Source organism: Leucoraja erinacea, unplaced genomic scaffold (assembly GCF_028641065.1).
Source record: "Leucoraja erinacea ecotype New England unplaced genomic scaffold, Leri_hhj_1 Leri_933S, whole genome shotgun sequence".
Lineage (NCBI taxonomy): Eukaryota > Metazoa > Chordata > Chondrichthyes > Rajiformes > Rajidae > Leucoraja > Leucoraja erinaceus.
In genome coordinates, this window is record NW_026576876.1 from 1 (window position 1) to 12,106 (window position 12,106).

At 49.0% G+C, this 12,106-nt stretch overlaps 1 protein-coding gene and 1 pseudogene across 1 annotated transcript; both read left to right on the forward strand.

Annotated features, from left to right (window-relative positions):
• Window positions 1-2,079: 2,079 nt before the first annotated feature.
• On the forward strand, window positions 2,080-2,488 carry LOC129695074 (uncharacterized). Its single transcript, XM_055631827.1, has one exon. It carries the CDS (start codon window positions 2,192-2,194, stop codon window positions 2,441-2,443), a length of 252 nt encoding a protein of 83 aa, XP_055487802.1. The 5' UTR covers window positions 2,080-2,191; the 3' UTR covers window positions 2,444-2,488.
• A 7,389-nt stretch (window positions 2,489-9,877) lies between these two features.
• Window positions 9,878-11,544, forward strand: LOC129695073 (histone H2A-beta, sperm-like; annotated as a pseudogene).
• Window positions 11,545-12,106: the final 562 nt, after the last annotated feature.

Here is a 12,106-nt window from a genome sequence, read left to right on the forward strand (position 1 = left end):
AAATAACATTATAACTTATATACTAATAACCTAGGGTCGCGATGGGGGGGGGGGGGGGGGAGGAAGGGAGGGGGGGGGTGGCAGCCAACTGTTACAACGATTTAAAAAGCCAAGGCGAGGCAAACAATTGGGCTGCAGCCACCTGACAACCAACATTCATTTTGTGAACACAAACTTTTTAAGGATTTAGTGTACCTTCACACACTTTTTAAGGATGCCTCATAATTTTACATGCTTCTATCTTGTCATGTCAGCCTCCTTTACTCCAGAGCATATAGAATACAACCTGTCCAATCTCTCCTGATAACTCAAGCCATCCCAAGCAGGCAACATCCTAGTGAATCTTTTCTTCACCCTCTTCAGCTTAATCACATGCTCTCTGTGGTGTGATGACCATCACTGCACACAATACTCCAAGTGCAGCCTAACGGACCATTAGTACAACTGTAACATGGCGTCCCAATCCTTGTACAGTGCCTCGGTTGATGAAGGTGTTCCTGCCCACTCTTTCAGCGAATCCTCTTCAGATCCTTCTCACTTCTCACATCCACCCTTGATTCCCGCCATCTATTGAGCTGGGGTCAAGGAAAGAGCGTTCACGTCGCGGCCCTGTTTCCACCACCACGCACATGAAGCACAAGACAGACACCATTGTATGCAGTTACCTAGAATCACTACCAGGTAAGGAAGGCGAGAATTACACTCAGAACGTGGTTGCAATATGGGACATGGTGACTGGGAATGTAGTGGATGCACTAGTGAACAAGTATCTGGAAGAGCTCTTGAAGCTTTGAAGTGTGGAAGGTTATGGACCAAGTGTTGATAAACTGGACTGGTACAGTGGGGCTCTTGATCGTCAGTATGGAGGGCCACATGGGCCGTCTCTGTACTGTACAATCCCATTACCGAGAGGTGTGTTTAGCTCTGGCTGAACAACTTCTAATCCTGTGTGTGGACTCGATAAGAAGATCTATTGAGCTGGGTTTCGAGTGACATCAGTGACAGAGCCTCCACACTCTCAAGGTGGACAGTCATAAAGATTGAAAGAGTCAAAGAATCAAAAAAGAAACAGGCCCTTCAGCCCAACACGTCCATGCCGACCAAGATGCCCCTCCTGAGCTGGTCCCATATATCCACATTTGATCCATATCACTCTGAACTGTCCAGACCTACGTACCTGTCCAAGTGTCTTTTTAAAGAGTTTACAAGAGTTAAGAGTTTCTTCCCAGAGGCAATTCGGACTGTAAACGCCTATCTCACCAGGGACTAACTCTACAGAACGTTTTTCTTTCCATTATTTATTATGTAAAAGAATATGCGTGTGATGATTGTGTTTATAATTTGTTTGGTTGTTTTGTTGTTTGTCTTTTGCACAAAAGTCCGCGAGCATTGCCACTTTCATTTCACTGCACATCTCGTATGTGTATCTGACAAATAAACTTGACTTGACTTGACTTTAACCCGAGGAAATGCTGGGTCTGCAGCTATTTACAATATACATCAATGATTTAGATGAAGGGATTCAAAGTAACATCAGCAAATTTGCAGATGACACAAAGCTGGGTGGCAGTGTGAACTGTGAGGAGGATGCTATGAGGATGCAGGGTGACTTGGACAGGTTGGGTGAGTGGGCGGATGCATGGCAGCTGCAGTTTAATGTGGATAAATGTGAGGTTATCCACTTTGGTGGCAAAAACAGGAAGGCAGATTGTTATCTGAATGGTGTCAAGTTGGGAAGAGGGGAAGTACAAGGAGATCTGGGATTCAACACTCATTGAAAGTATGCAGGAATAGCAGGCACTGAAGAAAGCTAATGGCATGTTGGCCTACATAACAAGAGGAGTTGAATATCAGAGCAAAGAGGTCCTTCTCCAGTTGTACAAGACCCTAGTGAGACCACACTTGAGGCAGGAAACATGTTCCCAATGTTGGGGGAGTTCAGAACCAGGGCCACAGTTCACGAATAAGGGGTAGGCAGGTCGGATCGAAGATGAGGAAAAACTTTTTTACCCATAGAGTTGTGAATCTGTGGAGTTCTCTGCCTCAGAAGGCAGTGGAGGCCAATTTTCTGGATGCTTACAAGAGAGAGTTAGATAGAGCTCTGAAAGATAGTGGAGTCAGGGGACATGGTGAGAAGGCAGGAACGGGGTACTGAATGTGGATGATCAGTCGATGTGGCTCAAAGGGCTGAATGGCCTTAACCTGCACCGAGTTGCTCATCCGCAAACTGCCCTTCCAGCGCCTGGTGCGGGAGATCGCTCAGGACTTCAAGACAGACCTGCGCTTCCAGAGCTCGGCCGTCATGGCCCTGCAGGAGGCCAGCGAGGCTTACCTGGTGGGGCTCTTTGAGGACACCAACCTGTGCGCAATCCACGCCAAGCGAGTCACCATCATGCCCAAAGACATCCAGCTGGCCCGCCGCATCCGCGGGGAGCGCGCCTAAACTCCACCTCTCCACCAACAACAAACGGCTCTTTTAAGAGCCACTAATCCAGCAGAAGAAAGAGCTGGGGCTTTCTAATGTCCTTTTACATCAATGTTCTCTTCTTTCTGCGGGGTTTTATCTGAATTGATGCCGCAGAGACTGCTGCTGAGTGGAGTCTGCCTTCAGTCATTCAAGTGTAACTGGTTTCGATGTAAATGCCAACACGGCTCATAATGGTGTGTACACAACCAGCCCCTGTTCGCTCTGCGCCCCTTTTTCTCACGCGCTCCGGGTTCAAGGACAACAAACGCCTTTATTACGCACTTTTCACGCGCGCCCCTCAGTCGCTGATCAGTCCTTCCACAGACACTGAGTTACAACATCTCCATAATGATGAGGCCGGTTGGAGGGACAAAGGCAGCGACCACACACTCCAACTCCAAGTAACGAACCACACAGCGCTGACGCTGCTAACGGAAATCCTAATGGCTCTGCTCACGCACGGTCTCACTGAAAGTGTTGTGTTGATATTTGGACACCGCATTGATGCAACTGGTTCGATATTTCATTTGCAGGCGATAGTTCTCATTCTGTGTAATTTGATCAAATTAGCCGTCCAAACCTGGTATAATCAAGATGCGAGTACATTCCTGCCCACCTCATTGAAACAGAAACTTCACCCTCGCCTTTCTCGATAGTTTGTCTCAATCTAGGGGAGAAAGAAGAAAAAGGAAATAAACAGAGAATAAGAGGCGGTGGGTTTCCTAAATGTGCATATTGTAATGCTAGGAGCATTGTAAGAAAGGTGGATGAGTTTAGAGCCTGGATTGACACCTAGAAGTATGATGTTGGGGCGATCAGTGAAACATGGTTGCAGGAGGGCTGTGATTGGAAACTAAATATTCCAGGTTTTCGTTGCTTCAGGTGTGATAGAATTCGAGGGGCAAGAGGTGGAGGTGTTGCATTGCTAGTCAGGGAAGATATTACAGCACTGCTTTGGCAGGATACATTGAATAATAATAATATATTTCATTGTCATTGCACGTCAGTGCAACGAGATTTAGTATGCAGCTTCCAACCGATGTCAAAGAAGAGTAAAATAAATAAATAGCTGTGTGACGTGACCATCTGAGGGAGACAGTCCAGGGGGGGTGGGGGGCACTCAGCAGGGCCGGTTCAGAGCCGCTATAGCTCATGGGAATAAAGCTGTTTCTGAGTCTGGAGGTTCGGGCGTAGAAGGCCTTGTAACGTCTGCCGGAGGGAAGTAGTTCGAACAGTCCGTTACAAGGGTGTGAGGAGCCTTTATGGATGCTGACGGCATTCCTGAGGCACCATGTGTGGTAGATGCCCTCCAAGGCTAGTAGCTGTGTCCCAATGATCCTCTGCTCTCTGTGGACGACGCGCTGAAGAGCTCTCCTCTCCGCCTCTGTGCAGCTGAGATACCACACAGAGATGCCACACGTTAATATGCTCTCTGTGGTGCAGCGGTAGAAGGTTGTCAGCAGCTGTTGGGGCAGACCAGTCTTTTTTAATGTCCTCAGGAAGAACAGTCATTGCTGTGCCTTCTTGACCAGCGCAGCGGTGTTGGTGGACCATGTGAGGTCCTCAGAAATGTGAGTGCCCAGAAACTTAAAGCTGGACATTCTCTCTACACTTTCCCCGTAGATGGAGATTGGGGCGTATTCTCCATTATGGGACCTCCTGAAGTCAATAATCAGCTCCTTGGTCTTGGAGGTGTATAGTGACAAGTTGTTACGTGTGCACAAGTCCGCCAGGTTCTGCACCTCCGCTCTGTATTTTGTTTCATCACCGTTGGTGATCAGCCCAATCACTGTTGTGTCGTCTGCAAACTTCACGATGGTGTTGGTGTTGAATGCACGAACACAGTCGTGAGTGAAGAGGGAGTAGAGCATGCGGCTTAGTACACAGCCCTGTGGTGTGCCGGTGCTCAAGGTGATAGTGGAGGACAGGTGCGGGCCCAGTCTCACTGCCTGCAGTCGCTCCGTCAGAAAGTTCAGGATCCAATCGCATTTCGGCGAGCTGAGGCCTAGCTGGTGGAGTTTGGTGGTGAGCTTGGTGGGGATGACCGTATTGAATGCAGAGCTATAGTCAATGAAGAGCATCCTCACGTACATGCCCTGTCTGTCCATGTGAGTCAGGACAGTGTGAAGAGCCAGAGAGATGGCATCCTAGGGAGGCTATTTGGGTGGAACTGAGAAGTGGGACAGGTGTAGCAACACTTATAGGTGTGTATTATAGACCGCCAAATGGGGAGCGAGAATTGGAAGAGCAAATATGTAAGGAGATAGCAGATATTAGTAGTAAGCACAAGGTAGTGATTGTGGGAGATTTCAATTTTCCACACATAAACTGGTAAACACATTCTGTAAATGGGCTGGATGGTTTGGAGTTTGTAAAATGTGTGCAGGATAGTTTTTTGCAGCAATACATAGAGGTACCTACTAGAGGAGGGGCAGTGCGGACCTCCTGTTAGGAAATGAGACGGGTCAGGTGGCGGAGGTATGCGTTGGGGAGTACTTCGGGTCCAGTGATCACAATACCATTAGTTTCAATATAATTATGGAGAGGGTCAGAACTGGACCTAGGGTTGAGATTTTTGATTGGAGAAAGGCTAACTTTGATGAGATGCGAAATGATTTAAAAGGAGTGAATTGGGACATTTTGTTTTATGGGAAGGATGTAGAAGAGAAATGGAGGACATTTAAAGGGGACATTTTAAGAGTACAGAATCTTTATGTCCCTGTTCGGTTGAAAGGAAATAGTAAAAATTGGAAAGAGCTCTGGTTTTCAAGGGACATTGGACACGGTTCGGAAAAAGAGGGAGATCTACAATAATTATAGGCAGCATGGAGTAAATGAGGTGCTTGAGGAGTATAAGGAATGTAAAAAAAATCTTAAGAAAGAAATTAGAAAAGCTTAAAGAAGATATGAGGTTGCTTTGGCAAGTAAGGTGAAAGTGAATCCAAAGGGTTTCTACAGCTACATTAATAGCAAAAGGATAATGGTAATGTGAAAACAATGGCCCTTGGGTGTCTATTAAATCTTTCCTGTCTCACCTCAAATCCATGCCCTCCAGTTCCTGATTCCCATACCCTGGCAAAAGGACTATGTAGGATCACCCTCTCTACGTCCCTCAGAATTTTATAAACCTCGAAGACCAATTCTCAGATTTCCACGATCTAAGGAATAAAGTTCCTATCCAATCTCACCCCATAACTTCAGGTCCAGACAACATCCATGTAAATCTCCTCTGCACTCTTTCCATTTTACTGGCGTCTTTCATTCACCTTGGTGACTAAATCTGAACACAATACATATGCAGCACCACCAACATTGTGAACAACAGCAACATTAACATCAACGAGCAGAGATTTCAGGGGGTCACTAGAAATGGAGGAGATTACAGGCAGAGTGAGGGGAGAGGGTGAAGGAGGGGTTGCTGCACAAGGATGAGAATGGTAAAAGTGAGGGAGGGAGCCGATAGAGTGAGGCACTAACACACACTCACTGTTCACTGCCCGGCAAGGAGGAAGAGAAGACCCCGATGGATGTCCACAGTGGAGGTGCAGTTAGGCCCACAAGACTCCACCAGTCGGGCCGCAGACGTAGAGAGGGTGATCCCACATAGTCCTTTTGCAGGTCAGATTCAGATTCAATTTTAATTGTCATTGTCAGTGTACACTACAGAGATAACGAAATGCATTGGTAGGAGGGTAAACTGTCCATGGTTGGGGTGAAGCAGTCCTTGATGCTGAGCGCCCTCCGCAAACGATTTGAATAAATAATACTCAATGGAGGGGAGCGAGGAACCGGTGATGCGTTGGGCAATTTTCACCACCCTCTGCAATGCCTTCCGGTCGGAGACAGAGCAGTTGCCATACCATACTGTGATGCAGTTGGTAAGGATGCTCACGATGGTGCAGCGATAGAAGTTCACCAAGATCTGAGGAGACAGATGGACCTTCTTCTGTCTCCTCAGGAAGAAGAGACGCTGATGAGCCTTCTTGATCAGAGTAGAGGTATTGTGGGTCCAAGAGAGGTCATCGGAGTTGTTGACTCCCAGGAACATGAAGCTAGAAACACGTTCCACCTCCGTCCCTTAATGTGGATGGGGGTGTGCGTGCCGCCTCTGGACTTCCTGAAGTCTACAATGAGCTCCTTGGTCTTCTTGGAGTTAAGGGCCAGGTTGTTGTCAGCGCACCATGCTGCTAAGTGCTGGACCTCCTCCCTGTAGGCCAGCTCATCGTTGTTGCTGATGAGGCCAATCACCGTTGTATCATCTGCATACTTGATGATGGTGTTAGTACCATGTACAGGTGTGCAGTCATAGGTGAAGAGGGAGTAGAGGAGGGGGCTCAGCACACAGCCCTGTGGAACGCCGGTGTTCAGGGTGAGGGTTGAAGAGGTATGCTTGTCTAACCTCACAGACTGGGGTCTGTTGGTTAGAAAGTCCAGTATCCAGTTGCAGAGGGAGGGGTCGATGCCCAGGTTACCGAGTTTGGTGATCAGTTTTGATGGTATAATGGTGTTGAATGCTGAGCTGTAATCGATGAACAGCATTCTTACGTAAGTGTCTCTGTTGTCGAGGTGGGAGAGGGCGGAGTGAAATGCCGTTGAGATGGCATCCTCCGTACTCCTGTTCTTGCGGTAGGCAAACTGATAGGGATCCAGTGTGGGGGGTAGGCAGCTTTTGAGGTGTGCCAGGTCCAGCCTCTTGAAGCACTTGGTGATGATGGGGGTAAGTGCAACTGGGCGGAAGTCGTTGAGGCTTGCCGCAGTGGAGTGTTTTGGCACTGGCACGATGGAGGTGGTTTTAAGGCAAGTGGGGACAACTGCTTGGGCAAGTGACAGGTTGAAGATGTCAGTCCAGACGTCTGTCAGCTGCGCAGCACAGGCCCTGAGCACGCGCCCGGGGATGCCGTCAGGGCCAGCAGCCTTACGTGCATTAGTCCTACTCAGTGCCATGTACACGTCGTAGGGGGTGAGTGTGAGGGGTTGGTGATCGGCAGGTAGCACAGCCTTGATGGCTGTCTCTAGATTGTCCCTGTCGAAGCGGCCATAGAAGTGATTAAGCTCCTCAAGGAAGGAGGCGTCGCTGGATGTGGGGGTGATGTTGGATGGTCTGTAGTCCGTGATGGCCTGGATGCCTTGCCACATGCGTCGGGGGTCGGAGTTGTTGTTGAAGTGCTCCTCAATCCTGAGCTTATGGCAGTGCTTGGCCTTCCTGATGCCCCTCTTCAGGTTAGCCCTGGATGAACTGTAGGCTCGAGCATCGCCTGACCTGAAAGCGGTGTCCCGTGCTTTCAGCAGTAGCCTGACCTCGCTGTTCATCCATGGCTTCTGATTCGGGTATATGGTCACCTGTTTGAGGGAGGTGACACTATTGATGGTGGAGTTTATAAAGTCCAGAACAGAGGATGTGTAGGAATCAATGTCCGTGTAAGAGTCAAGGGTGGCCTGGGCTGCAAACGCCTTCCAGTCAGTGTTTCCAAAACACTGCTGAAGTGTGAAGTCCGCTTCCTCTGACCAGACATTAACTGTCCTCACAGTTGGTTTAACCCGTCTGATGAGTGGGGAGTACTTAGGGAGCAGGAACAATGAGACGTGATCAGACTGACCAAGGCGGGGGAGGGGGATGGCTTTGTAAGCTTCAGCCATGTTGGTGTAGACTTTGTCCAGTGTCTTGTCTACTCTAGTGGGGAAGGATACATGTTGGTGGAATTTGGGGAGTACAGTCTTCAGGTTGGAGTGATTGAAGTCACCCGCAACAATGATGGCTGCCTCGGGGTTGTGCGTCTGTTGTTTGCTAATGGCAGTATGCAGCTCTTTCATTGCAAGCTTGGCATTAGCATCAGGAGGGATATAGGCTGCAGTCACAACAGTGGAGGTGAACTCTCTGGGCAGATAGAACGGTCTGCATCTAACCAGGAGGAACTCAAGGTTAGCTGAGCAGTGACTCTCGATGATGGTGGAGTCCGTGCACCATGCTTTGTTTACATAAATGCACAGACCCCCCCTCTGGTCTTACCAGAGTCTGACGTCCTGTCCGCTCGGAGTAAATGACGCCCTGATAGCTGGATGGCGCTGTCAGGAACGTCAGTGTTGAGCCAAGTTTCCGTGAAGATCAGGTCCACACGAGAATGGCAGAGAGCAAGGACCAGCTCGTCTGATACAATCGCCGCCTTCTCTATCTCTGCAAACCACAAGAGCATCCGTGCGATCACCTCTCATTCGTCTAAACACCGCAAGTAACGAGCGAGCGAGTGACCCCACTTCAGTTCCGTCCTTAACCTCAGGCTCCATCCCCGGGCCCAGGCCGCTCCCCCTCCGTGGGCCTCGTCGCCGACCCGCGCCCGGACCGGCCGGTTGCCGTGGCAACAACGTCAGTGACGGGACGCGGCCTCTGTGACGTCAACGCGCAAATTGCTTAGTGAATGTGGATCCTATAGCGGAGCAAGATGGCCGACTCTCACGCAAACACGTAGCCGGTCATGGACCCATTTTAGCAACCAGCCTCCGCCATCTTGCTTCCGGCCAAAGATGGGATCTTTGCTTCCGCCTCCGCTCCCGTATCTTCGCTTTGGTCTTTGACTTGGGCGGGGAGAGGGGGTGCGCGGCCCGGGGCAGCGGGAGAGGGGGTGCGCGGCCCGGGGCAGCGGGAGAGGGGGTGCGGGGCCCGGGGCAGCGGGAGAGGGGCATTGGGGTGGGGAGACATTGTAGTGTGGGGGGAGGCGAGGGAATGTCGGGGGGTGGGGGAGTTGAGGGGTGGGATAGGGCCTAGTGTGTGTGAAGTTGCGGGGAGGTTTACAATGTTTCTTATTTAATGTCCCTTGTCTAGTCTGAAATGAAGTTCATCATTGGATATAAAAATCAGAAGAAATATAATTGTGTGTGTTATATGATTATATACATTTATATCACATTCATGTATGTGTGTTTATAAACATTTATAAACAGTTTATAAACAGAAGTATGAACTGACAGAATTATGAATCTAACCCTATATCACACACAGAAAACTGTTCCCCCGCAATGTCAATTACCTTGCGAGTCGGGTCGGGTAGGTTCCGGTTACTACAAAATCAACTCAAACACTGCTTGGGAGCCATTTAAAAAGAAATGATTTAAAAAAAAATTGAAAAAGACAATTACAAGAGTCAAATTTTATTCTTGACAGGAATTAACAGAAGTATGAACTGACAGAATTATGAATCTAACCCTATATCACACACACACAAACTTGCCCCGCAACGTTGATTACACTGCGAGTCGGTTCGGGTCAAGTAGGCTCCGGTTACTAAAATGGGCGGGGAAAAAATGCCCAGGATCCCCTCCGTAGCGTACTACACGTCAGTCCATTGCATTTCGCAGGAGTAGCCTATCTTGCTCCGCTATAGGATCTTTGATTCTGCGTGTACAAAACATCAGTAGATGTCTGGATGACGAAAAACCAGCGGCAAAGCTCGGGCCAAGGCCAAGTCTCGCTCGTCCCGGGCTGGACTGCAGTTCCCAGTCGGTCGTGTTCATAGGCACTTGAGGAAAGGCAACTATGCTCAGCGGGTGGGTGCAGGAGCCCCTGTCTATCTGGCTGCTGTGCTCGAGTACTGACGGCTGAAATACTCGAGCTGGCCGGCAACGCAGCCCGGGACAACAAGAAGAGCCGCATCATCCCCAGACATCTGCAGCTGGCCGTCCGCAATGACAAGGAGCTCAACAAGCTGCTGGGAGGGGTGAACATCGCTCAGGGCGGTGTGTTGCCCAATAACCAGGCCTTGCTGTTACCCAAGAAAACCGGCGGAGCGAACAAGTAAGCGAGAGAAACTCAACATAGTGACCCAAAGGCTCTTTTCAGAGCCACTCACCATGTCTGTGGAAGGGCTGATCATCGATTATGCTTACGTTCTCCCCGTTTCCTCCCAAACACAAAAGACGTCCAGGGTTGTAGATTAATTGGTTTGATATAAATGTTTAAAAATATATGTTTTTCAAACACTTATCATTTGTAGGATAGTGTTCATGTGTGAGGATCGCTAGTCGGTGCGGACTCGCTGGTCCGAAGGGTCAGTTTCCGCGTTGTACCTCAAAACTAAACATGAAACAGCGGTTGGCTGATGCGGAAAGATACATTTAGGCAGATATTCCTCAGAACATTGGCAGCGACCCTCGAAGAGATCCTCCTCTAAACCAACTCCGTTTCCCTCTCACCTACAGAACAATTAATGCAGCAACACTAAAATCGACTCAAGGTTTCTCTCCGAAAACAGCGACTAATATCCAGCATCGGGCAGAGCTGAATTCCTTCAGTTTCGCTAGCGGATCAGTAAAACCGCACCGCATACAATTTATGGGGACATTAAAGTCGATATAAATTGATGGAAACGATATTATGATAACATTTGCCTCTGTTCTTGTTTGCACTGAAATTGCCCGGCAATCACAATGCACGGCGAATTCAATTCAATTCAAAGCACTTTATGCGTCCCCGAGGGGCAATTTAAAAGGGCGCATTACAGTAGCTTTTTAAAAAGGGACACAATCAACAAACATAAACAGCACGCATACTGCACAATCAACCAGCACACGCATTTCACAGACACACTGCACAATCACACAACACACACCGCAAATCAACATTCAACACATAGTAATAGTTTTTAAATTGCTTCCTAAGCGCTTCAATTAAAAAGTGCATATAGAAGGTTATTTCATTTCAGATTCAGATTCAGATTCAGATTCAATTAATTGTCATTGTCAGTGTACAGTACAGAGACAACGAAATGCATTTAGCATCTCCCTTGAAGAGCGACATAGCAAACGATTTGAATAAATAATACTAAGTGTCGGGGGGGGGGGTGGTGATTGGCAGTCACCGAGGTACGTTGTTGAGTAGAGTGACAGCCGCCGGAAAGAAGCTGTTCCTCGACCTGCTGGTTCGGCAACGGAGAGACCTGTAGCGCCTCCCGGATGGTAGGAGGGTAAACTGTCCATGGTTGGGGTGAGAGCAGTCCTTGGCGATGCTGAGCGCCCTCCGCAGACAGCGCTTGCTTTGGACAGACTCAATGGAGGGGAGCGAGGAACCGGTGATGCGTTGGGCAATTTTCACCACCCTCTGCAATGCCTTCCGGTCGGAGACAAGCTTGCCATACCATACTGTGATGCAGTTGGTAAGGATGCTCTCGATGGCAGCAGTTTCACCAGGATCTGAGGAGACAGATGGACCTTCTTCAGTCTCCTCAGGAAGAAGAGATGCTGATGAGCCTTCTTGATCAGAGTAGAGGTATTGTGGGTCCAAGAGAGGTCATCGGAGATGTTGACTCCCAGGAACATGAAGCTAGAAACACGTTCCACCTCCGTCCCGTTAATGTGGATGGGGGTGTGCGTGCCGCCTCTGGACTTCCTGAAGTCTACAATGAGCTCCTTGGTCTTCTTGGAGTTAAGGGCCAGGTTGTTGTCAGCGCACCATGCTGCTAAGTGCTGGACCTCCTCCCTGTAGGCCAGCTCAGCGTTGTTGCTGATGAGGCCAATCACCGTTGTATCATCTGCATACTTGATGATGGTGTTAGTACATTTGTGCAAGGTGAAGGGTGTGTAGTAGTAGGGGGCTCAGCATGTGGAACGCCGGTGTTCAGGGTGAGGGTTGAAGAGGTGTGCTTGTCTAAC

Bases quoted from the DNA above. Each gene is read 5' to 3' on its own strand.
- LOC129695074 (XM_055631827.1), top strand. From the start codon at position 2,192: ATGGCCTTAACCTGCACCGAGTTGCTCATCCGCAAACTGCCCTTCCAG.